The sequence below is a fragment of the Sycon ciliatum genome, chromosome 2, assembly GCF_964019385.1.
Source record: "Sycon ciliatum chromosome 2, ocSycCili1.1, whole genome shotgun sequence".
Lineage (NCBI taxonomy): Eukaryota > Metazoa > Porifera > Calcarea > Leucosolenida > Sycettidae > Sycon > Sycon ciliatum.
This window is the reverse complement of record NC_088644.1, coordinates 10,378,112-10,405,659: the sequence shown is the minus strand read 5'-3', so window position 1 is coordinate 10,405,659 and position 27,548 is coordinate 10,378,112. Positions and strand designations below refer to the sequence as shown.

At 47.8% G+C, this 27,548-nt stretch overlaps 1 protein-coding gene across 1 annotated transcript; it reads right to left on the bottom strand.

The window, feature by feature from the left end:
- Positions 1-27,548, bottom strand: LOC135808620 (uncharacterized). The gene is made up of 15 exons (XM_065321835.1): positions 27,331-27,548; positions 23,930-25,523; positions 22,093-22,237; positions 21,183-21,365; positions 19,826-20,171; positions 16,679-16,904; positions 14,464-14,683; positions 13,593-13,724; positions 12,509-12,772; positions 7,463-7,900; positions 6,629-6,778; positions 5,533-6,203; positions 4,422-4,691; positions 3,601-3,751; positions 1-975 (listed from the first exon to the last, which is right to left on the bottom strand). The coding sequence occupies exons 2-15, from the start codon at positions 25,411-25,413 to the stop codon at positions 892-894; spliced, it is 4,764 nt and encodes a 1,587-aa protein (XP_065177907.1). The 5' UTR covers positions 25,414-25,523; positions 27,331-27,548; the 3' UTR covers positions 1-891.

The following is a 27,548-nucleotide window of genomic DNA, read 5'->3' as shown; positions in this document are numbered from 1 at the left end:
GCACGGCTAAGTTTTAGTATCATCCACATGCACACAGTCCTGTGTACAAATATGAATATGCACATGCACACATACACATGTGCACACATACACACAATGCCATACACACATGCACACACACATGCACACATACACACGCGCACGCGCACGCACGGACATGCAGCGCAGCCGTTGCATAATGACATACATAGACAAGAGGGAGTGTGGCCGAACAGCTAGAGCAAATTGCATATTATACCGGATAATGGTTACAGGCATCATGAATAATTTGTACTCGGGAAAACAACAAGAAGCGCAGCTTATCATGATAACAATCAGAAAAGACTGTAGTGCCGATTCTTTTATATAAAAGAACTTTGTGTCCCCAGATTGAGCATATAAAAGAACACAAATCTGGCTCAGGACAAATACAAAAAACGAATGTAGTAAACTGCTAAATGCTAAGTCATGTGCATCATGTCATGAGCACCAGGGAATCACAGTAATAGGTTAGAGAGATACACGAGACCATGGACCATGGTGTGCGTAGCGATGTGCGTTCAAACAGCCAGATTCGGAAATTCCACGTGATCCACCGGCCCTGGAACTCGCAATCATGAACACTGTCATGACTGGCTGACACTCAGTCAACCGCAACCCAAAGCAGCTATGCCATATGCACGCAGGCACTCATGTGCCCAGGCACAGACAGGTCATTGTAACAGGAAGCCCAGAGTAAAAGCCACATCGTTTCAGGCACCACTAGCCAGTGTGATCCCACAAGATGCTATGACTCACAAGCTGCTAAGATTGCCTACATACCACAACTCCCTGGTGAACATACAATGACCGTGGCTGATTGGTGTTGGGCGTGTGCAACTACTCGTGCTACATTCACCAGGGTAATTATTATCACTGTGATTCCTCGTATTCCATGCGATCAGACCTCATCAAGTGCTCCAACAGAAGAGGATGCCTCAGACCATCTGCAATAGGCTGTACAGAAAACACCGCAGCACAAAACAGGGAAAACTATTACTTGGTCCGCCCAGTTAAAATTGGCGCTTATCTTCTCACTTGGTTTTTTGGTGTTCTGCCTGTGGCACACGGCATGGAACCACCGATTCACCATCCGAACATGACCATTGACCATTCCATCCGACGACATGGCAGCACAAACCATCACAGAAGTTGTGATCGGTTCGTTTGAGTCTTTTTGACGGAGCTGCCGCCGACGAACACTTCCGTCAGCGCAAGAAAACACTGCAACCTCCGCTCGAGTCCGTAAAATAGGTCAGGATGTTCGCATTTCAGAGCGATGGAGAATACAGTTTCTGTCTACTTCCAGCTGTCTGATGGCAAGGATTGTTTACCCCGGGGAGGTATAGAAAAGCTGAAAAAGCGCTTCGCGAGCTTGAATTTCAGTGCTTGCACAGTACAGCGCCTAGTGAAGGGCTATCACCAGCAAATTGCTGGCGAAGAAACTGCAGCTCATGTCGATGTCTCCAGTAAGTGAGACCAATCCGGCGGACACACTTTGAAGCTCACAGAGGACAGGGCAAAGGAGCTAATCAAAGGAAACACCAAGTCCTGAGAGAAACACTCGTGCAAAGGACTTTCAGGAAACTAGCCGAAAAGCCTGGTGCACGGCGTTGTAGGTGCAGTACGCACAGGTGCTACATCAAGCGGAAGCTATCACTGCGCTGCATGTACAAGCACCAGCGGCTCGCGTGGGTACGGGTGCTGATCAGCAAGTACGACAAGCGCAAGGGGCGATTTGAAAAAAGGACACTGATATGGCGTTGCCTTATTGTCTCAAACAAAGTCGCATTATTGCGACGAACGGGGATAACACTTACAGTCAACATGCGGGCAGTCTCACTCAGCTTCTGATGAGAAGGTGACAGGCACGCACTGCCTTTGAGCGTGATTCGAGACGAGGAGAAGTGGAACAAGCTATGAAACGACCCGTGCAGCAGCTGTCCGGATCGTACGTTTTGAGCTCTTCCTCCAGCGACGATAGTGGCGAGGAGGATGTGTAACTTGCTTGAATTTTCGACTGAGTTGCTTACTGATATGTAAATAATCATGTATACAGTGCTTTGTGATCGTGGCTTGCTTCAAATATTCGTATTTCTTTCCTGAGACAAGTGTGAAGATAAGGCCATGGTAAAAAATATCTTTGATTCTCAAGTACGCGCGCATCGATTTTTGGTGGCGCACCGACGATTTTTTTTATTTCTATGCATGCATACGGTCAATGCGAAAGGCATGAATCCGGGAGTAGTAAAATACCGGTATTTTTCTACTCCCTGGCCTGAAAAATAAAATAATTATAAATTAATTATGAACCTGTGACGTGCACATGTGTGACCCTATCTTTGGAAATAAAAAAATTGTGGGAATTAAAATAAAAAATCGCTCGCTCGCACCGATTTTCACAGGCTCATGACCTGAGAATCAACTTTATTTTTTACCATGGCCTAAGCGCCAATTTTAACTGGGCGGACCAAGTACATGGATTTTTAATCAGTTGCGGGTCCTGAATATAGATTTTTATTTTTGTTAAGCTGATGACGTCAAGAAGTTGGTGCACTCTTTGATAGTGCATTATGGATATTTGGAGAAAAGTGACTCGTTTAGGGGCAGTCCGTAAATATGAACTTTTTTCACCAGACGAATTATTTTAGTTTAGACCCAACCCCTCCCTCCCTCCCTCTCAGACTCAGAGCGTAGAACATGTTGACATACATGTACATCCGTATACCGGTACATGTATAACAAAAGGTGCAGGTGCGCCACTGCTCCAATGGCCATGTACATGTACATGCATCAATGTTTTCTGAAACGAAATTGGTCAACCCCCTCTCACCCCATAACGAAATTATTCTGTTTTGTGACAAAAGTTCGATAATTATGGACGACCCCTTAGGGATAGTAGTTTAGTGACAGTTGCTCTACTCAGCAGTTGAGCATGAGCAACTGGCATTTGACATGCCGCCTTTTCTCTAGGGTGAAACGGTTCGGGTAAGGAACCGGTTTTGGAACCGCCAGCTGAAAATAATCGGGTATCCGTTCCGTCAAATTTCGAAACTAAACTCAAAAAATCTCGTTCTCCTACAAATACATGTACACGTCAAATCTACTCAAGATTTAAATCTCTTACCTAACGATCACCGTCCTTCCAAAGGGTTCTCCTGGTTATCATCTTCTTCACACATGGACTCTCCGATGTCTAGTTCGTGCTCGTAAAAATGTTTTCTAAAAAATAATTTTCACGAACGCGTTTAGTCAGTCTGGAGAAAAGAGTGAATAGAAGCGATACCCGGACCACCGTAGGATACTATGCTGGCATTAGGGTACCCCCCCCCCCCCCCCAACATGAAAAACATGGAACCGTTTTACCCCTACCTTTCTCTCATCCATGAATGAACCCTAAAACTGAATATGACCTTCCCTAATCCCACCAAAAAACAAAAAAGTTTAGTTCGCCTTAGCAATGCAATGATGTGAATCAAAGCAATCGCCTTGCCAGTACGAGATACACCTCTTTTGCTTTTGTATTTTGAAGTAGATCCAAACTGCAAAAAACATCTGAGCCTGCCTCGGCTAGTGGCTCACCTGATGGTCCATCGGTATTGGCTTGTCGTGTCCCCTTGGTCCGATCAAGTCTCTCGTTGAGCAAATACTAGTGGCCGTGATATTGGATAGAGGTCGGCGAGCAATTTCAGCCTGTCTCTCATTCTCTTCGTCATCCTCATCCACTGTGTACCTGTGTGCAATGTGGAGGAAATGAAATAACACCTTTATTGCCCTCACAAAGGACCAATATGACCACATGTTTCACCCGCTACACCTAGATATTGTGTATCGGGCACATGGCACCATAATCACAAGCAGCGGTTCATATCAAGTCTTGACTTGCAGGTGAGAAATAGTAGCTGTTGCCATCGCAACCTGAAGAAGAACTGCATGCTCACATCGTACACACCGGATCTTCCGTCCATCTGATGGGAGTCTATAGATCACCATGGCTACAGGCACAGGGTGAGTGGGTCTGTATCATGGGCCTACAGTGCTCAGTGCTGCACCTGAAATTTCACTACCTAACATGATAATTATATCTTACTTTCTGCAGTGCTTAGGGTTGTCAAGATCAAGACTTAGTGCACACCCAGCATTTCTCACACTTTGTATGGGACATACGACACCTTATCAGTATTCCAGCTGAAATATGTCTGCAAGGAAGCTTGTAGCTGTGGCAAAACAGATCATTGAATAACCTGGCCAGGTCTCCATTAAATGCAGACCCTAGCCAGTATGGGAGAAAATTGTACTCTCATACCAAGCTCATCATTTGGCCTATTCTGGTCAAAATATGAAGTCATCACTTGTGTGCATTCAATGTACTTCGAACTAAACATTGCCAAACATCCCTCCACCTTCTATAAAACGGCTTCTTGCCGGACTGCAGTCTCCAATGCTGGATGAAATGATAGGCAGATACAGCTGCGGCCAGAACGGTAACAGAGGAGATGATAACTGCATAGACGGTTGGCATGAAGTTCGCACTGCTGAGGAACTTTGGCCACCCAGAGCAGCGGCTTCCCACTTTAGCCACACTGATGAAGCTGACCAGCGAGAGGAGAAGCGTCTCAAACCAGTTATCGGCATCGGCTAATCTCCATATCTTCTTGTTGCGCTTCAGGGGCCTAGAAAAATGCAGATAAATAGAAGGAGAGAGAGGGAGAGAAGTGTACATGTGGGTGCGTCATATGAAGCGGGGCTCGCATTGAAGGGACGTGCCAGTACGACTGATGGTATACCCTTCTTGCTATTCAATGAGACTGGCTGCCCTCGGTACAGTGCCCGATCATTTCCGGTTATGTCATAAAGTCATAAAAGGGGAAAACATAACACGTCGAGTGGAGTTCCAACCAGACACTCCAGATATGAGCTTAATCTATGCAAGCGTATAGCTGTTCATCCTCTGGCCATTTCTCCCTGCCTTGAAAGTGGTGATGTTCATGGTTTAACACGGCTTGGAAGCAAAAATAACTCCCAGGGGCACATCTGGGTGCACTACTCCGTAGTGGCCCATGGTACATGCACTGAAGTAGAGAAGTGGTTACAGAAACATTGCTCAGTCTGGCCTCAGCGGCTCTGGCAGTGGCACCAGTGCCCCCTCCCCCCCCCCCCCCCCATCCCCTCTCTCTCCAGGCCATCGTAGTTACTACTGCCAATATGCACCACCCTTTCATGAAGGGAATCACTTCGACTCCATGATACGTATACTAACAGATATGTATCATAGATGCATGGATCCAAGTATATGTCGACTCTAGTGTGACTGCTGTCTTCTTTGACAAAGCATAGAACAACTAAAGGTCCATGGCATAGGTAATATCATTAGAACACAGTCGAACGGCTAGGCTTGCAGCAGTTAGAAACGCCCCCCCCCCCCCCAAAAAAACAAGTTGATGTGCAAAAGTACTGCCCATACGTGAACGCCACTTGCTATGCTAGGCACATGACATACAGTCCCGCCCATACCTGAACGCCACGTGCAATACCAGGCATATGACACACACAAGCGCCACCAGGTACTGGCGGAAACGCAGTGAGTTGATTGCACCGACAAGACAGGCCAGCAGCAGGCGCCGGACAAGGTCCACGGACGCCCACCAGTGAGGACCGTCCTCGTACATCTTCATTGCCTCGTCGGCGTACCACTTGAACTGGGGTAGACTACGTAACCATGGCACCGCCATGATGATTGGTGGTGGCATGACAAACACCAGCAGGATCACGATGGCAAAGGCTGCAAACGGGCCGTGCTCTTTGCTGAATAGCTGGATGGTGCCATCGTGGAACATGACTGTGTAGGATTGATTTTGGATCCCGATCAGCTCCACGTTGTTCAGCAGCGAGCCACAGATATAGGCCAGCGAACTACTGCAGTAGATGATGCAGAACCAGACGACATGCGCCAGTGAGTTGCGCTTCTGCAGCCTCTGCAAGTGCTTGGCCCAGTAGCCAGTGCGTATGGCCCACCAGGTTAGAGCGGCAAACAGGAACATAAACAACGGGTGAGCAAGGAGAACCACCTTAGCCCACAGTGGTGTGAGCTGCTCCAAAGTACACAATTGGCCAAGGCCCAGCGACAAGATTGAGAAGAGTAGTGTGCGCATTGTGTGGGCTTCCGCTGAGATCGTGAACACCACCTGCGTGCATGGGGGAAACAATCATTGCACAGAACATTAGGTAAAACGGTTCCTCCTGGAAAACCAATGGCTGTGTGTACGTGTGTGTGTGGGGGGGGGGGGGGATGGGTTTGGTGGGTGTGCGTGCGTGCGTGTGTGTGTGTGAGAGAGAGTGTGTGTGTGTGTGTGAGTGTGTGTGTGTGTATGTGTGTGTGTGTGTGTGTGTGTGTGTGAGAGAGAGAGAGAGAGAGTGTGTGTATGCGTGTGTGTGTGTATGTGTGTGTGTGCGTGCGTGCGTGTGTGTGTGTGTGTGTGTGCGTGTTACCAGATGTTGGTCCCTGTCGGGTCTAGTTGCATGGAGTTGTGTAGCATGACCTTCCAAGGGACGGTCAGTACAAAATCACCTGCCACGGTAAATGTTCAAGCCTTGATAGGCGCTCACGTACCTCGATGAAGAATAGCCAAGAGTTGAGCGTCGGTGACAGTCCGATATTGAAGACTAGCAGGAAAATAAATACCACGGCCGTCAAGAGCAGCAGTAGTGGGAAGTACATGGCAAGTGTGATTACTGTCTTTCCCTTGCAATTGCGACAAATCTGGAATGGGGGAGGGAAACATATCACTACTGTAGTCTCCCTCACACCATAATGTACTCTAGGCTAATACAGTTAAACACTAAAAAGGTATGGGCATGGGCATGTGAATACAGGTGCCGCATCAAACACTTTTGATAACCTTTTACACAAGCGCTTCGGAGATAACAACTTTAATACCGCAACCAAGAGTACAAGCTGTGCAGTAACCATTCTTGTATTGTAGTAACGAACCTTCTGCTAACGTGCTCGTTACTATTCTAGTCATCCATTACCAATACAAAAATAATTATGGTTACAGCACAGTTTGTCCTCTTGGTTGCAATATTGAAGTTGTTATCTCCGAAGCGCTTGTGTAAAAGGCTATCAAAAGTGTTTGATGCGGCACCTGTATACACATACCCATACCCATGCCCATACCCAAACCCAGACCCATACCCATACCCAGACCTAGGCACTTGCCCAGTACTCTGACTAGCTGCAGGGGAGTAGCAGCCGGTCCGGCCGGACCACTTGTTCTTTAACACAATGCCAAAAGTGCCCAGAACGCAGGATTTTGCACCCTAATTTCAACATGTTCACCCCTCCGGCCGACTACCTCCAACGGCGGTGCTACGCGCCTGAGGTGCCGGTGCATACGTTTGTACAACCAACACACATGCTTGGCTTAACCATACTGGCACATACCTCAGTTCCGATCATGACCTGGTAATCCTGCTTGCACTGCGTACAGAGAACCCCAGTGCGATGAGTGTTCCTGCGACACGGCTCAGGCTTGTTCAAACTCCAATGACTCGCATCACCAGCCTTGTAGCAGAACCCATTCCAACAAGGACCCATCACAAACACCTGATGACTCTTTAGAACTTGGCATGGATCGCCGGTCCCGTTGAGGAACCTTTCACTTTCATAGTTTCTTGTGCAATCACGCTGCTGCAGTTTGGGTGATTGTAAATCGAACATTCCGGCCCAGTATCCCCGCAACACATTCATGCTTCGACCTTTTTCGCACTTTCGAATGGCGTCTTTGAATGTTTCAAGTGTGTTGGGACAGCGGCAGGACAGCTGGTCGCGAACTTGTTCCAGAGAACTTAGGTCACTGCTGGCATTCCGGATCGCTTGTTTCTGAACACCAAAATTGACACAGAAAAAAAATTTGACAGACAGGAATATGGGCATGGGCCTGAAAACCACACCGGTGTGTCAAAACATTCATATCAATATTCCACTATTCATAAGTATGTATTCTTGCTCCTTCTGTGTGGCGTAACAATCTACAGTCACATTAAGGGGGAAGTTCACCCTAAAATCAAAATTTCAGAACGTTTAGCGAAAAATCCACTGATTCCAATCGCAAAAGTCTGAGGTTGATCTGAGCAACCGTTCTGGAGTTATAGCATCTGGAAGTTTAGACTAAATTCGATGACGTCATGATGACATCATAATTTTTTCTCGTCTTTGTGCGTTTTTTCACACATACAATTGTTTTCATTTTTTGGTGTTGTGTTCTAATCATTCGCCATGCCACTGTCAATTGTATTCTGTTTGCCCGTAAAAGAGGCCTTTACTATGACATCATAATTTATGATGTCATTGAGATAAACTGATTTTTCAAAATTTGATATGGGATATATGACACCTTACTGGTATCTAAACTGGAAAAATATCCCCCAGAAAGCTTGTTGCAGCAACGAAAAACGACAGAAATTGGCTATTCACCATCTATTCCCATACAAAGTTTATCTCTGTGACGTCACAGGGATGGGCAAATTGTGACGTCATCATGATGTCACAGAATTTTGCCAAAAACTCGAAGATGCTATAACTCCGGAACGGTTGCTCCAATCAACGTGGGACTTTCACCATTGGAATCAGTGCATTGTTCGCTACAGGTTGTGAAGTTTTGATTTTAGGCTGAACTTCCCCTTTTAAGTTAAAGTACACTCTAACCTAGATGAACAAAGCAAGGGCATTGGAAAGAAGACGAGGATCTTGTGTGATAAGCGTGTGCGCAGCAGCAGTGCTTGCAGACGCAAAGGAAAACGCACAAACATACAGTCCTGTGCTGACGACAGAGTATGCACTGCCATGCAGCATACAGAGTATGCACTGCCATCATCAGCATACAGAGTATGCACTGCCATCATCAGCATACAGAGTATGCACTGCCATCATCAGCATACAGAGTATGCACTGCCATGCAGCATACAGAGTATGCACTGCCATGCAGCATACAGAGTATGCACTGCCATGCAGCATACAGAGTATGCACTGCCATGCAGCATACAGAGTATGCACTGCCATGCAGCATACAGAGTATGCACTGCCATGCAGCATACAGAGTATGCACTGCCATGCAGCATACAGAGTATGCACTGCCATGCAGCATACAGAGTATGCACTGCCATCATCAGCATACAGAGTATGCACTGCCATGCAGCATACAGAGTATGCACTGCCATGCAGCATACAGAGTATGCACTGCCATGCAGCATACAGAGTATGCACTGCCATGCAGCATACAGAGTATGCACTGCCATGCAGCATACAGACTTACAGTTTTTTTTTTTTTTTTTTTTTTTACTATGTTCACATTCCCAGCTCGAAAATAATAAGAAAGACAATGATACTGAGACTAGGACGAACGTGACAACTATTGAGCAGGGGCTGCAGCGAGACGCAGCAGTGATGGTGGGGCATTGATGGCTCTGCCGACCTGAGGTCTCGGCATCACGGCCAAAAACACGCACCAAAAACAAAAGATAGAGCTGTACGAGTCAGCAAAATGAAAAGAAAGGAAGGCCTTAAGGGTTAACACCAGCGAGTGTGCGGGAGAAACTGTGAGACTATTAACAAATTACAAGGGCTGTTACTGAGAGGAGCATCATCATGGCTGATCATGGTGAGTCGGTTGTCTGAGCCAGTTGTGGTGCATAGATAGGGATAGAGGAGAACGACGAGAGCATCATCATAGCGAGTCGACTGCCCAGAGCCAGTTTGTGCTTCGCAGATGGCGATAAACATTAGTTTTGAATGCTTTTTTTCCCTTGCTGTGGGGAGGCTGGGACAGAAGAGCGGCGGGGAGGGAGTTCCAGTCACTAATACTGCAGTGTGGGAACGAGCGCTTTAATGCCAGCGGGTCAGATGAAAGCAGCTGGTGTTGGAGCTGGTGATCATGGCCAATGACGCTAACATGCTCGCTGCGAGTTCTGGGGCTGGATGAGGGGAAATGGCGCGGTGGCAAAACAGAGAGTAGCTGCGGAGGGCCAGGCAGGTAATGCAGCTTGTATAGGCAGGCAAGCGAGGCAACAGTACGACGGATGGCCAGGCTAGGTAATAGTGCACCTGGACCGATGATTCGCAGAGCACAGCGTTGGATATGATCCAGGCGTTGCAGGTAGCTGGGCGGAGCACCTATCCAGATGAGGGGGGCATACTCCATAACTGGTCGAACAAATGCCTTGTATACTGTGGTGCGGCCGGCTGGAGAGAGAATGTGCGCTGCACGGCGCAGGAAGCCCAGGCGTTGTTTGGCTCGAGTGGCAACCTTCCGGAGATGAGTGCTGAATGACAGCTTCGAGTCAAAGGTCACTCCAAGTAAAGAGAGAGCCTTCTCCTCAAGGACAGGAGTGCCGCCGAAGACAATGCTCGGCAAATTGATGGGGGTTCTGCGGAGAGTGGCGGTCATGGCTTGGGACTTCGACGGTTCGAAGGAGATGCGCCATCTGCGGCCCCACTGATGCAAGCGATCCACAGAAGTCTGGAGGCTCAATGCTGCGTCGGCTGGGGATGTGTCGAGGGATATCAGGCTATACAAGGTAGTATCGTCGGCATACGCCTCCAGGTGGGCTCCGGGTGACAGGGTCTCTGAGGCGTCGTTCACGTAAATCAGGAAGAGTGTAGGGCCGAGTATGCTCCCTTGGGGAACTCCTGCTGATATGGTATACAGCGATGAGGTTTGGCCGCCCACCAAGCATTGAATGGACCGTCCACCTAGGTAGGAAGAGAGCCAGGTATGCAGGGGGCCGCCAATGCCAAGATGGCGGACTTTGTGGAGGAGGCCAGCATGGGACACACGGTCGAATGCTCCGGCAATATCCACGGCTAGAATACGTGCTGCACCGCCTCGTCCGACGGCTGTGATCCAGGCGTGGTGTAGAGCCTGTAGCGCATCTGAGGTCCCGAGGCGGCGACGAAACCCGAACTGGTGGGGTGTCAGGAGTTTGTAACGCTCAAGGTGATTCATGAGCTGACGATTGATAACGCTCTCCATGATCTTAGAGATTATGCTCAGCAGTGAAACTGGACGATAATTCCTTAGGGCGGATCGTGAAGATCGCTTGTGGATTGGAACCACGCTGGCAGTCTTCCACATTTGTGGCTGGACTCCGTGCTGGAAGCAAAGAGCAAAGAGCTGACACAGTGGCTTGGCAAGTTCTCTAGCGCATTCCTTCAAAACACGAGCGGAAATACCGTCGGGTCCAGTCGCCTTTGAGGCATCCAGGCGAGCTAAATGCCGGTGGACTGCATCGGGGCGAAAGTGGACTGTCGTTAGTGCAGGTGCGTCAGCGAATGCCGTGTCCGGTAAGTCCAACGTGGTTAGGTCGCGGCCTTGCACACTGCACTTGTGGGAAAAGAAACGTGCGAAAGCCTCCGATTTCTCATAGCTTGTGGCCCTCTCGCAACCTTCACTACTATCAACGAAGTATGCACTGCCATGCAGCATACAGAGTATGCACTGCCATGCAGCATACAGAGTATGCACTGCCATGCAGCATACAGTCTGACAGAGTATGCACTGCCATGCAGCATGCAGAGTATGCACTGCCATGCAGCATACAGAGTATGCACTGCCATGCAGCATACAGAGTATGCACTGCCATGCAGCATACAGAGTATGCACTGCCATGCAGCATACAGAGTATGCACTGCCATGCAGCATACAGAGTATGCACTGCCATGCAGCATACAGAGTATGCACTGCCATGCAGCATACAGAGTATGCACTGCCATGCAGCATACAGAGTATGCACTGCCATGCAGCATACAGAGTATGCACTGCCATGCAGCATACAGAGTATGCACTGCCATGCAGCATACAGAGTATGCACTGCCATCATCAGCATACAGAGTATGCACTGCCATGCAGCATACAGAGTATGCACTGCCATGCAGCATACAGAGTATGCACTGCCATGCAGCATACAGACTTACAGAGTATGCACTGCCATGCAGCATACAGAGTATGCACTGCCATGCAGCATACAGAGTATGCACTGCCATGCAGCATACAGAGTATGCACTGCCATGCAGCATACAGAGTATGCACTGCCATCATCAGCATACAGAGTATGCACTGCCATCATCAGCATACAGAGTATGCACTGCCATCATCAGCATACAGAGTATGCACTGCCATGCAGCATACAGAGTATGCACTGCCATGCAGCATACAGAGTATGCACTGCCATGCAGCATACAGAGTATGCACTGCCATGCAGCATACAGAGTATGCACTGCCATGCAGCATACAGAGTATGCACTGCCATGCAGCATACAGAGTATGCACTGCCATGCAGCATACAGAGTATGCACTGCGCAGCATACATTTGCTGCATGGCAGCACATGATTGTATGAGCCAGGGTTGAGCAGACTCTGAACAGCACTGAGGAATGGACCACCCATGCACCCCACAAGGTTGCCAAAAGCACATATAACACTGGCATACTTACGGCAACATACTCTTCAGGGATCTGTTGTGGAAGAAATGTGGGCGGGCAGTCACGGAGCTTGAATGGCAGCAGTATTTTGAATTCCCTGTCATTCAGACTTTCCGAGGTCGTCTTGCCCAGGTACTCTATTTGCAAGTGCCCAGTGCTTCCCGGGACACCTGAGATGGAAAGGCCTTTGAGCTCTGCGGTTGACGCGTAGTAGACCATAGTCGTAGGCAGGGAGACGTGCCTGTCTTTACTCAGCAGTGCATGGTCTTCTTGTACCTAACCGATTGCAGTTTACATGAACAACATCAAGTCAACAGCAACGATGCACGTGCAGCAGACTTTACACTCAAGTTCACCCAACCATGGATGACAGGGAGGAGGAAGGGTGCGATGGTTGATGCGGAGCAAAAATATCTGTTTTGGCCAATACCAAAAATTAGTTCTATTGAAAGATGGCCGGCACAGATTGGATGATCCCCAGAAATTTTAGCAGAACTTGAGGTCCTGGCCACTGGGTAGTCCTTGACACAGAAAATGAATTCCACCACAGCTGTGCTCGGTGAAATCCGACCCAAAGTGCATAGTTGGCGCCCTGAACTTGCACGGACCTTGACGCCCTGGAAGTGGTACGAATGCGGCTGGACGTGCGCATGTACACATACAGTGATGTAATGTGAACTGGTCCAGGGCGTCAGTTTCGCACTCTGGGTTGGATTTCAGTGTGCACAACTGCACAATGTACATATGAAAATATTATGGTTTACGTGAGAGTCAGTCAGACTGGCTTTTCTGCATCAGTAGGAACGCCACTGCCCTTTAAAAAGGATCACGGCACAGAAACAGAGTGCATATGGGAGCTGCGTGAGAAGATCAGCAGTCCCACCGGGACCCGCGACACAGTAGACACATACCGGTATACACGGGTGAAGCAAGAATGTCCCAATACTGGCCATTGCCGGTAAACCCAAGTTGGTGTGGCCGCGACACTTCTTTTGTCCCTGATTCATCCCGCACTCACAGTGATTCTACATTCACTGCTCTTTTTGTCGGCAGTGAGCAATGTCGTTATTGCAATGAGCATTGTACATGCTCTTACCAGGACTCCCATAGGCCCACTGAGCGTGCGCATGAACTCATCGGTGACGTCGATGTTCAGCGTGAACTGCTCGCCCGGAGCTGGGTGCAAGGTCAGATCGCCCAGCTCAGTTCCTTTGTCAATGGTGATGTTCTACGGGAGTGAAGCAGTTCGACAAGGCAAAGCGTGACAAGAACATCCAACAAGCACGTGTACACACAAGCACGTGTACACACAAGCACATACACCCATGCTGTGTTGCTTGGACTACTCTTGGCATCTCCATAGAACTCCCACAGAAAGGGGACAGAGAGGCGGGAGTCTTTAAAAATCAACGACACCTAATTTTTTCATGGTCTGAGCTGCACCTTTCTTTTACACGAAAAGTCGGGAAAATCTTCCCTGCAGTTCTTAACCCAAACATCCAGTACATACAAGCTACAAATTGAAATGGGATATGTTGCCTTCAAGGGGGGGGGGGGGGGGTCTTATCCTCATGCAATGCAGCTGCAGAAAAGTTGTGAAATAGAACTAACGTTATGCGTAGCTAAATGCAGTAGGAACCCGCATCGCGGATTTGTGCCAGGCAGTCATAAAATTACTACCCCCCATAGCCCACTCTGTGCTGTTTGGATGCACGGCGCACGACCAGACAACGCCATGCAAACAGGAATTCTACTTGCCAATATTTACCACAACGAAAATATCACCCGGCCGAGTCTGACTGTCAACGAAGTGCGAACTCCACTGTGAACGTGTCTTGCCAAACCACCATGGTATTACCCACAATCCTTTGAATTTCTTTCCCGCTCCCTTCGCCAACACTCTAATGGTTTTCTAAAACACATTCACCTGTATAAAGCGTCATGCATGCACTTTCCAACATACATACCTTTGACGGAGAACAGGCGGATGCAAAGTCTTCATGACCATAATACTTGTTCCGCTTCAAGTCCTCCAATGAAAAGTCATCCCACTCATAAAGCGTGGACGACCAAGGTGTTAGCGTGAGATTGTATCCAGGAAGGGTGGGGGCGACAGCATGGCGATAGCGGTCTCTTATGAGTGCCAAACTTAGAATGCTACAGTCGTAGCGCTGAAAACGACCAATCCTACAAAAATCCCCGTACATGCATACACACGCAGATGCACACGAACACGCACACACACACACACATGCATTTTCACACACAAACACAAACACACACACACACACTCTCTCTCTCTCTCTCTCTCTTCACTTGCACACAAGCACACAAGCACACACACACACACACACACACACACACACACACACACACACACACACATGCACACGCGTGCGCACGAATGCACACATATACGCACCCGCCAGAAAGAGATACACATGCAAAGCACCTGTTGTCATCATACCCCTGACCTTCTGCTCATCACCACTAAGTCCGGAATCCTAGCCAGTAGTCGAGATGTAGCTGTTCTCGTTTCACTATGCACATACCCTATAAACCGTAAAACTGTCGTAACTCCATTGTTGTTAGTCCTGTTGGGAATATCGTGTAGATCGAAGAGGAAGCACCAAGCTTTCCAATGGTGTAATCGCTTTTGTGATAGGAGAAACGATGCTAAAGATATGGCGATCGATAGTTGGATCGCGGCACTAAATTGTTCAAACTTTTCAAAATCAATCTTTTTGCTGCGTGCTACGGGGATTTCCCGTGGCTCACGTGGTGTGCAGCCAGCTCATGACGTGTGCGTGTAATGACATAGAATCTACTGATTCAGCTGCAAAACATCCAGAGTTGTGCGAGAAACGACTGCGAAATGGCATTGGAACGACATTTAGAAGTATTTCTTTCACCACGAGGCCCGACCTATGGCGATTTGCTGCGCTCTGGAGCAGGCTTTGTGGCATCCATGGAGTTGAGAGTGGCCTCATTCTCTTTGCAGCGGAAAGAGCGTTTCAAAGAGCCCTAGATTGCCAAAATCAAGCAAACAGAACGCAAGTTATGGTGGAAATGGTGAAGTGAACTGCAATTGCATATTTTCACGCGTTCAGTGGTACCTCAAAGGGGAAGTTAAGCCTAAAATCAAATTTTCACCAGTTGTAGTCTTCGGGGTGCTGAGTCGAATGGTCTTGGTCCGACGAAGCTGAGACGCCCCCTTCCTTCGTTATTCCCACTCGAACTCGCGCACTTCCACCGAAACTGGGTGACTGCGCCCTACCAGATGGGGATTTGTATGCAAAATGTCACTAAAAGCGCCATTTCGTTCTTATAAAAGCATGGATGACCGCGATTGGCCAATATGTTGTCGTCTTTTGGACGCTGCGCCGACTGGTTTTGGTCCGAAAAGCCTGCGATGCAGCGTCCGGCCCTTATTCCCAATCGAACATGGCTGAACAAGCGGTCACGTGCTCCTGCGTACACCAGTCACCTGGTCATCACGACAGCAGGCGAAAACTTTCACACCAAGGTTCAACTCAAAGGTTCAAAGGTTCAACTCGAGTGACAGAAACTCACCCAAACATGCTGTAAGTTGTAGCCTGCTGGCATGGTGACCAGGTGACTGGTGTACGCATGAGCACGTGACCGCTTGCTCAGCCATGTTCGATTGGGAATAGGGCCCGAACGCTACATCTCAGCCTTTTCAGACCAAAACCAGTCGACGCAGTGTCCAAAAGACTACAACATCTGGGCCAATCGTGGTCATCCGTGCTTTTATAAGAACGAAATGGCGCTTTTAGTGACATTTTGCATACAAATCCCCATCTAGTAGGGCGCAGTCGCCCAGTTTCGGTGGAAGTGCGCGATTTCGATTGGGAATAAAGAAGGAAGGGAGCGTCTCAGCTTCGTCGGACCAAGACCATTCGACTCAGCACCCCGAAGACTACAACTGGTGAGAATTTGATTTTAGGCTTAACATCCCCTTTAAGGCAGGAATCATTCATGCCATCATCGCAACATCCGGTGCAGGCAAAGATGGTTGAAAATGTGTTGCAAAAACTGCAGTTCTCATGTGCAACACCCACGCGTATTACCGCATAGTGAGTGTTCACGGTTGTGATCAAACTGCAATACTTCTTTCAAGAGAATAGACATGCTCTCGGATAACTCAGGGCTAAATCTCACCGGTTTCTGAAGGCTTTTGCGACAATAGATTCTCGCTTGCATGCCTTACTGAAGTGCCAGATGCGGTCAGCGAGAGTCTTGTAACACCTTGTTGACGACGACTTGAAGAACATCCATGCAGGGGCCATTTTCACATTCCTGGTCAAGAGATTCAACCCGTTGACAACTGTTATGCGCTGGCAACGGCTGTAGCAGACTTGGTTCTGATCAACAAAGGACCAGTTACCTGACATGCAATTACAACAAAGAGACAGAGCAGACAGCAAATGGGCATGGATGCTGCATGGCGGAAGGAGTGCTCTTAAACACTGCAAACCGTGTGGCACGCTCATAATATATTATCTTCAGAATAAAACCAATGCTACAGTGCTGAGATTTATCGATATAATTATTTATATCAGGTGTGTATGCTATCCAGGCAGCATAAATTGAACGCCATTCCCTTTGGTCATATCATTATCAGTGTCGTGCAATATTATCGCATGAGCTGATTGTCAAGTAACTGGTGGTATTAGTGGACAGTACAGTGTAACTCGTAATTTCTTGGTCCTTTTCTTTCCTGTATCTGTAAATGAAGCATTTTTTTAGGGATTATGCTGAAGTACACCCTTGGTAACATCCCTGGCTACACTCCCTGGCTACACTCCCTGGCTACACTCCCTGGCTACACTCCCTGGCTACACTCCCTGGCTACACTCCCTGGCTACACTCCCTGGCTACACTCCCTGGATATAACATTAAAAGGTGAAGGTATAAGGGTTACACAGAGGCGCTTAGATTTGTCATACGAACGCAGATGCCTGTGTATACGTGTGGACATGTGTCCATAGGTGTGTGTATATGCGTGTGTGCGTGTGTTTGTGCGTGTGCGAGTTAGGGTGTTGTGGGTGGGTGGGTGTCCTGTGTGTGCATGCGCCCGTGTGCAAGTTAGGGTGTTGTGGGTGAGTGTATGTGTGTGTTAGTGTGTGCGTGTATGTGTGTGTGGGTGTTACTATGTGTGTGCGTGTTAGTATGTGTGTGTGTGTGTGTGTGTGTGTGTGTGTGTGGTGTGTGAGCGACATTAAGCGCGTACTTGTTAGTGCTAGACCTGCGCCTACTGCATCTGCCTCTGAAATAGCCCGTCCCTGTATACATTCACGCGATTACTCCTCTCGCTATCGTATTATCACACCTCTCTCCACTTAGATATACCAGCGCTGCCTCCTATTCCATTATCGTTGTCTGATGATTGGTTCAGCCATGAAATTCGGAGCCACAACGGAATAAATTTGCCAAGGTTTTCATTGTGCTTTGGGTATAAGGGTTACTCCATATTACGATAATGGCCATTCAGTCTTGAGCTTTTCGGAGCGGCAACTAAGGGGCCATCCGTAATTATCGATCTTTTTCACGAAGAGAAAAAGTTTCGTTCATGGGTCCGGGTGCACCGGTGGGTGGGTTGAGGAGAGTTGCGCTATGAAAAAACATTGATAGCTGAAACATCAGTACATTCTAGCTGTCAAGTCACTATATTTTTCATTCATGGGGGTGGGTTACGTGGGTGGGGGAGGGTCAAGACTAAACTGTTTTGTTTCGTGAAAATTATCGATAATTCCGGATGGCCCCTAGGAGGCCCGGGGCCGTCCGTAAATATCGAACTTTTTTCTCCAAACGCATTATTTTACTTTAGACACAACCCCTCCCTCCCTCCCCTCAGAACGTAAAGAATGTGGATATGTACATAATTATATTATAAATATTTTCTGAAACGAAATTGGTCAACCCCCTCCCACCCCATAACGAAATGATTAAATTTTTGTTTTGTGCTATTGGACTCGGATGGAGAGCCAAGGATTAATTTATAAAAAAAGAAAAAGGACCAAGGAACTACGAGTTACGCTATAATGTCCACTAACGCCACCAGTTACTGAACAATCAGCTCATGCGATAACATTGCACGACACTGACGTTCTACAACTAACTGGCTAGCAGCTCTAGCACATCTTGGATGCGTGTTCCAACAGCCTTCCAACTTGGAAGGTTCTAAGTTATAGAAATAACATCAGGAGGGGAAGGTTCCTTGGTCCTTTTTCTTTTTTGTGTTATTGCGATATAAAAATTTGTGGAAATATTCGACATAAATTTTATAGATGACCCTAGGTCAGTGATGTCCATTGTATGACAAACGGTGTTTCTTATAATAAAGAAAAAGGACCAAGAAACTACAAGTTATGCTATAATGTCCACTAACATCCGGGTGTTTTTTATGTTGGTTGTCATTAGTTTCCTTGCTGTCCTTTCCTCCTCTGAGGAAGCCGGGTTTTCGAGGACTGGCTCAGTGGACTTAGGAGCGGTTGAAAACATGCAAGCCAGCACTTATAGAGGACTCATGATTTGTTGTTGTTGTTGTTGTATTCTTTTATTTCAATTCACTCAGGGCACAGGCAATACTGCCTTCTCACCGAAGAAAGGATTCTCTGATTCCTACCAAAAACGAGAAATCTGCGATATGATTTCTCGTTTTTGGTAAGAATCGGAGAATCCTTTCTTCGGTGAGAAGGCAGTATTGCCTGTGCCCTGAGCGAATTGAAATAAAAGAATACAACAACAACAACAACAACAACAACAACAACAACAAATCATGAGTCCTCTATAAGTGCTGGCTTGCATGTTTTCAACCGCTCCTAAGTCCACTGAGCCAGTCCTCGAAAACCCGGCTTCCTCAGAGGAGGAAAGGACAGCAAGGAAACTAATGACAACCAACATAAGAAACACCCGGATGTTAGTGGACATTATAGCATAACTTGTAGTTTCTTGGTCCTTTTTCTTTATTATGATTTGAACCCGCAGCCATTCTTTCATCAGACCATTGTACTAAGCAGTAGACCGGAGTGCACCGTCGCATGACTCTGAATACCCAAGTCCACCTTGCTTCCAGTGCATTGAAGGGCAATCATAGAATAATGAATACAAGTATGCATGCTTTGAAAACACACACACACATACACACACACGCATGCACACATGCCCCCCCCCCCCCATTCTCTCTCTCTCTCTCACTCGCACATACATACACACACACACACACACACACACACACACACACACACACACGCGCCAAAACACATCCTAACATCATCCTAATCATCACAGCTAGTTATCACTCACTTGCAGGGCCAAGGCTGGAGTAGGCCTCCTTTCTATCCTTGCATTGCTCGTGCAAGGATCCATGTCCCTGCAAGCCAGGCGGGCTAGGCGGGTTAGCGAAAGACCAGTCTGCCGGTGGATACGGTGGACAGTAGAGTCTCTCTGTATAGTCCAAACTACGCCCACGGGCGCTGTGTTTAGTGACCGCAAGAGTACCAAAACAATGGTTCCAGCTTGAAGAGTAGATTGATTCCTTTTGCTCATACGGCAAAATGGAAATCCCAGCAGGAATGGACTGTTTGGGCCCCGGGCATTGCCAGAAGTCAAATTGAGCATCGCGAGAAGCGCCATTTTGATTCAGAATATCCTTCAAATTTGTGTTCAAACAGATGCACAACACAAAATTAATGTAAAGTACATGACATTATAATGATGGAAATTGAAACTCAAGGGAATTCAATTAATTTCCAAAAGGGAGTGTTGTGACTTTGGCTCTAGCTGGGGAAAGGCCGGCTCTGACTTGAGAGATGTTAGCTGCTCCCAATCTGGAGAGAAGTAATTTCCCCACATTTGAACTGATACTTTCTTTCACATTTGGTGAGTGGAAGGTTCGCCGGACAGCCTCGCTTTCTGCTCCAGAAGGCAGTTGTCGGCTGGTGTCAGTCGAATTGGCCAGGCTAAGCGGCAACTGTATGCTTGCGGCTACCAACTTGATCCTCTTAGCTCTCTGCCCCTATACCGTGTTTGGGCTATTGAACAAATGAACAAAACCCTCATTTTATTCAACCCAGAAAGAGTTTCGAAAGCTCATGTTTGATCCGGTTTCCGGCACTTCCAGCAGTTGTAATCTCAGCAATTGTATTGTGCTGGAATATTGAAAGTTTTTGAAACTACTTTGAAACTTAATTTCGAGAAAAGAGAGAATTGAGAAGGCACGTCGATGCCTGCTCGAATAATAGTAAATGCCCCGAGATGTCCAGAGAGACACCGGAGCAGTGTAATGTGTAGATGCTAATTTTGAACTTACCCGACCTCAACTCACGCCACATCCTGAACTCAATTCATTGCAAATAGTGTCTCTAAGATTTCAGAGAAAGCAGGTCATGTGCCAACTTTTGCAGCTTAGAGAGCGTGTGTTGGCAGGCGTGTGTTTACCGCCATATTGCCAGGTGTGTATTTACCACCATATTTATCAACCATGTGCTAACTTTCTTCCAAATCCGAGACCATTTCCAAGGAATGGTGAAGATGTACGTGCCTATTGCATATGTATTGAAAGTGTAGAAAAAACTGGCGTCTAAAAAGGCACGACCTGTGGATAATGCTCAAGGCATTGAGCTGTGTACAGTAGAGTGTGCAGAATCTCAGTTCTCCTTACCCATGCTGAAGACGCATGCGGGGAGATGTAAGACGGAAACTGGATAGGACAGGAGGATCTGTTGTGGTCATTCCCGATGAAAAAGAGGAACTTATCGTGGGGAGTCAACGATGAAGCGGCATCAAAATACATGGCACCGCCATGTGTCAACGCGTTGTTCCTCTTGAGGGTGAAGTGCACCACCTGAATGTAAGGAGAGGTGAGAGCAAAGGTGATGAGCACCACGCATAAGTGACAGACTGTATACTTCTGAAGTACGTGTAGAGCCCAGAGGGGTTTATGAAGGATGTATGGCATGCACAAATACCCCCCCCCCCCCCCACACACACACATGTACCCCCCCCCCCACACACACACAGTGTCAAACACACACACACACACACACACACACACACACACACACACACACACACACACACACACACACACACACACACACACACACACACACACACACACACACACACACACACACACACACACACACACACACACACACACACACACACACACACACACACACACACACACACACACACACACACACACACACACACACACACACACACACACACACACACACACACACACACACACACACACACACACACACACACACACACACACACACACACACACACACACACACACACACACACACACACACACACACACACACACACACACACACACACACACACACACACACACACACACACACACACACACACACACACACACACACACACACACACACACACACACACACACACACACACACACACACACACACACACACACACACACACACACACACACACACACACACACACACACACACACACACACACACACACACACACACACACACACACACACGTGTGATTGAATCATCATTGGCTTCGCCGACCTTTCTAAAGTCCATTTTTCCGCCCGCAGCTATGTGCAGTCCACCACCATTCAGCCCAACATTGTCTGTTATAGAAACATTCCCTTCAAGCTCCAGCTTAGCAGCAAGTGCAACCAGGCCTGTACCGCATGTTCCATGCACCAGCCTGTGAACATGGGCAAAAAGTGTAGCAGAGAAAGGTAGCAATCGTACAAGTAATCAGGTGTTGACACTGCAGATGCTGCACAAGCTCAATGCAGCAGTACCCACCTCTTCAGTGGCAGCTGGCATGAGTAACCGCAGATAATCATGCCCTCGAGGCTCGCGTCTGGATAATCAATTAATCATAGCCAAGTATGCGGCTTTGTCCAGGTGTACGAAATACCGTAGGCCACGGTGTGCATGTCCAGTTGGTGTTCATGTGTGCTATACATGCGCGTGTGCTATACATGCGCGTGTGCTATACACTCAAACGTCTCTTATCCGGACGCCTCATATACGGGCACGTCTCTCTACCGGGTACCTTCAGCTTGAGTTCCTATGGCAAAAATGCTTGGAATTTGGGGTGTTTGAACTTTTTTCGTATGCGCAAGTGCTTTTTTGTCACTGCCAATCTGTGAAATCCACACATTTTTAATAATGGATTCTTTCTCTAACCTGAACATGTGCAATACGTGCCAAATAAACTTCTTCAAAAATTGATATGATACATGGTAAATGAGTTATTCTGAGACACGGGCAAATCTGAGATACGGGCAGTGCCCGGTCCCAAGGTGTCCGGATAAGAGACGTCCGAGTGTACATGCGCATTGCTATACATGCGCATTGCTATACATACGCAGTGCTATACATGTGCATTGCTATACATGCGCATTGCTATACATGCGCAGTGCTATACATGTGCAGTGCTATACATGCGCAGTGCTATACATGCGCATTGCTATACATACATGCGCATTGCTATACATGCGCATTGCTATACATGTGCAGTGCTATACATGTGCAGTGCTATACATGTGCAGTGCTATACATGCGTAGTGCTATACATGCGCATTGCTATACATGTGCAGTGCTATACATGCGCAGTGCTATACATGCGCATTGCTATACATGCGCATTGCTATACATGTGCAGTGCTATACATGCGCATTGCTATACATGCGCATTGCTATACATGTGCAGTGCTATACATGTGCAGTGCTATACATGCGCATTGCTATACATGTGCAGTGCTATACATGCGCATTGCTATACATGTGCAGTGCTATACATGCGCAGTGCTATACATGCGCAGTGCTATACATGCGCATTGCTATACATGCGCATTGCTATACATGTGCAGTGCTATACATGCGCAGTGCTATACATGCGCATTGCTATACATGCGCATTGCTATACATGCGCATTGCTATACATGTGCAGTGCTATACATGCGCATTGCTATACATGCGCATTGCTATACATACGCATTCGACCACTTTAGCCCAACAATCAATGGACGACAATCGCTTTTCCAGCTCCACCACTTTGGACAGAGCTAAAGACTGACTAGATCGTTACCCGGAGAAAGCTGTCATTCGAAATGCCTTCAGGGCACGTTCCGTAGCTGAAATAGCAGTAAACGCAATAGGGTCCTGGACATTCAACACCCCGCCAGGTCTGCGCGATTCTACGGTATTTCGTTCATCTGTAAACGTGCATAAGTCCAGCTCCTATACCGCTTTGTGTGATGGAAAAGCAAATCTCCCCTCTCCTGGTTAAGCTGCAGATCTACTTGGCCTGCTCAGACTGTTACAGTACAAGACCATAATAATTATAATTTCATCAGAGGGTGCAGTAACTGAAAACTCCAACTCACGTTGTACCCAGGAAACCAGTGTGAACTGCACGTGAGCAAACTGCGCCGAATCCGGAGTTCTTCAGGAAAGACGAGTTGACTATGGCAAGGGGATAGAGGTGGTTAGCACCAAGCCAGACATCCTTGCCAAGGTCTGGGGCCGAGGTGAATGACCCATACTGACCAGATATTGCCATCACGGCACCGCCAGGTGATCGTTGGTTACTTAGCCTTGAGCTGACCCAGTTCTCTAGAAAACGGCACTTGTCAATCATGACGGCATTCCTCCTCTGACTATACTGGCTGAAGTGGATGAGGACAGCTCCGCCAACCTGGCTTGCCGAGTTATTGTGGAATAGGCAATCTTTTACAAGCACGCTGTTACCAGCTACTGCATCGTCAAACTTGACTGATAGTGCGCCGCCTGCCATCCCCCGATTCTGAAGGAAGTTGCATCCACTGATGACAATGTGATGGCGGGTGTTGCAGGAAAGCTGCATCGATGGACTTGAGGGAGAACTGGTGCTGTTTCCTGGCTGGCCACTGTTGAAGTGAATATTGACGGCAGAGCCCTCGGGGCTTCTAGTATGCTTAATGTTGCTGTTCTTGATAAAGGCCACATATGGGCCAATGGCAGGTGAGATTGAAAACTGCACGCCACTGCCTTTGTGATAGCGCATCTTAATAGTGACCTGTGCCAGAGTTGGAGGTACGATCCCCAGCCCATTGATGGAACACTGGATGAACGCAACACCGAGCCTCAATGGAAGACACCCATCAGCCGGTGGCCCCAGTGTGCGATTATCTCGGAAGGACTTGAAGCGAGACATGGTCGCATTGAGAAGCAGCGTTGAGTTCGTCTCTTCATTACCGACAATCCAGGATTCGTCTTGGGCGGTCATTTCATGTACATGGACACGTGTGAAATTGCCCAGTGGCTTCTCAATCACAACAATCGGTGTTAGCATCTCATTGACTCGGTGCCATTCATTTCCTGGCCACACGGGATTGCGGCGTTCTGGCTGTACGGTCAATCTGCTCAAGAAGACAAATTGGCTGGACACGATTTCAAGTGCATGCACCCCTGCCCATGGCCCTTCCAGCTTGAGTCTACACCGCTCCAGCTTCACGAGTGTGCTATTCACGATGCTCAGAGCCATTGTGCTCATGTTCACATTGAACCTGAGGCGGCGCAGAGTGATCCGGTGGGCCGAGTCCAGCTGAATCAGTGCCTTAGAATGAGGTGTCAAGTTGTCAGAATAGAGGCTTACGACTGTATAGGTACAGGCGGCTATGGTGCTGTTGACGGCAGTGGAAATACTCAGGTTGCTTGACTCGGTCCCCAGAATGATGCCCGGACAGTGGGCGCAATGCCTGATGGGAATATGGCATTTACTAGATTTCTCTGGGTGAAGAACAATGGATGCTGGTCTCGCCCTGGGATAGACCCGTTGCGCATGCACTGCCTGGATGGCCGACTGGATAGAGTGGTGCGTGGAGGACATGGATGAGCTTGATCCGTTCAAGCAGTCACACAGCCTGCTGCTCTGACGCCCCGCTGCCGCTGGGAAGACATGAATCGTCAGAACTGGTCCATTCTCTGCTGTGAATTGCCCTGAAATGGTCGCATTGAAGCAAAAGCAAAGCAGCAGAGAAATGCAGCAGACAAACTGTGCAACGATTGATGACATACTGATGTGTGCTGAAATGTACTATACAGCAATGGCTCGCAAATAGCAGTTCCCTAATCTAGGTCCTGCCGTGTATCTACTTCGAAGTAGCAAACTGTCATTCTCTTCAACTGAAAGATCCGTCTTTCAGCCTGAGCCACTTTGGTCACTTTGTTCTCCCTTGGGTGGTCACTAGCGGAGCCACTGAGTCAGCTAGGTTTTGGCTTGAGCTCCAAGCATATATGCTCACTCCAGCACGGTTTGGCTCAGAGTTATTGGCTGCGCGACAAGGCCACACGTATCATCAGGTTTCCTCAGAACTGCTAGTTCAAAGATGAGATGTCAAAGATGCACAAACTGAGCATTGCCATGCATGGTGCCGGGTGAAAGGAAATACACATGCAGCTGAACTCTGGACACAAGGCGGTTGGATCAGATTACGACACTTGGCAATGGTTGGTTGAACACTTTGCAGCAGCTTGAATAGGTGGCATTGACCTGATCCTACAAGGAATTTGAGGCATGATCCACAGGTTTGTTCGTGCACTGTTAGGGTGAAGATGAATAATTATTCATATTTAAAGATCCAGGGGGCAAAAGCACCACAATGACCAAGCAACAGACATAATACGCAAAGGAGTCTACGACATCGTCGCGTATGCGTTTTATGGAATGACAAACCAGTACTGCTGATACTACTATTTCCAGTGATGTCATGATGATGAAAATGATGATGCAATCGATGGCTACTTGCTTACAACAGTCGCCAGTCGGGTTAGATGGGGGGGGGGGGGGGGGGCACTTGTATCAGTAGTACTGACTGTTACCCAATCTGGGTCGTCCAAAATGTGCACGCGCCAAACTGTATCCGCTACAAGCTTAGTTCTAAATAGCTAGTCATTGATGATTTCATAGTATAATACAGTCGTTCCTCTCTAATCCGGCACCTTTTGCAACGGCATTTTCTGCTGGATAAACAAGGGTGCTGGATTATCAAATCCTGCCCTCCAACCCGGCCCACATGTTAACATACATGTTTGTGTCGTACGTCAAAACGTAGGGATTTTCTGTGTAGGGATTTTCTGTGTCAATCCAAGTACTTTGTGGAATGCATGTCTATAACATACACTTGCCGGGAATATCCTATGCATTGGCATAGGATATTCCCAAGTGTATGTGACATGTGTTGTGTATGTTACAATGGTCCCTGACAGAAAATCGAATTATGTACAGTTTGAGTGATTTGTTGCAGAATATCGCTGCTGGAGGCGGAATTCAAGTGCCGGATTAAAGCGTAGAAAATGAACTGAAAAAATCCGTTTTGCCAGAAAGTGTGCTGGTTTGCAAGGGTGCTGGATAAACAAGTGCCGGATTAGAGAGGGACGACTGTACTATTATTATACACAACAGTAATACCTTACAAGGCGTTTACTGGGCTGCCTTTGTGCGGCTTCCTTTCCTCTCAGTCTTACTCCAGGCCCTGGTGTGAAACCGTTGAAAGATTTAAGAGCACTCTGACCAGAGTGCAACACATACCTGCCGGAATGATCATTACACTGAGTAGGTTTGACGAACTCTTTTATCTTCTCTTTGCCTCAATCACTCTCGATCTCGCTCACTCGCATGAACTCACGTACGTATATCTACCCGGACACACACGCACCCACGCACGCGGGAACGCACACAGTCCTACAGTTTTCAACTTTTAGGTACAAAAATGGCATTGTGCGAAGATCGATTCCCACAACTCACCAAAACTTCGGCAAAAGCATTGTGATGGCGGCTGCAGTGCTTTCGCAAGCAATCTTCCGTCCGCAGTGTTACACAAACTAGTACCTCTTGGGGCATCCGAGCGTGCTGGACAGAACGTGAGAGCAAGAGTCGTAGAGGTCCACGCGCAACGAGCGACGTCGCATATCTCATGCCGATGACACCAACAAACACCGCCACTGCTCTGGGCCAGCACGCAC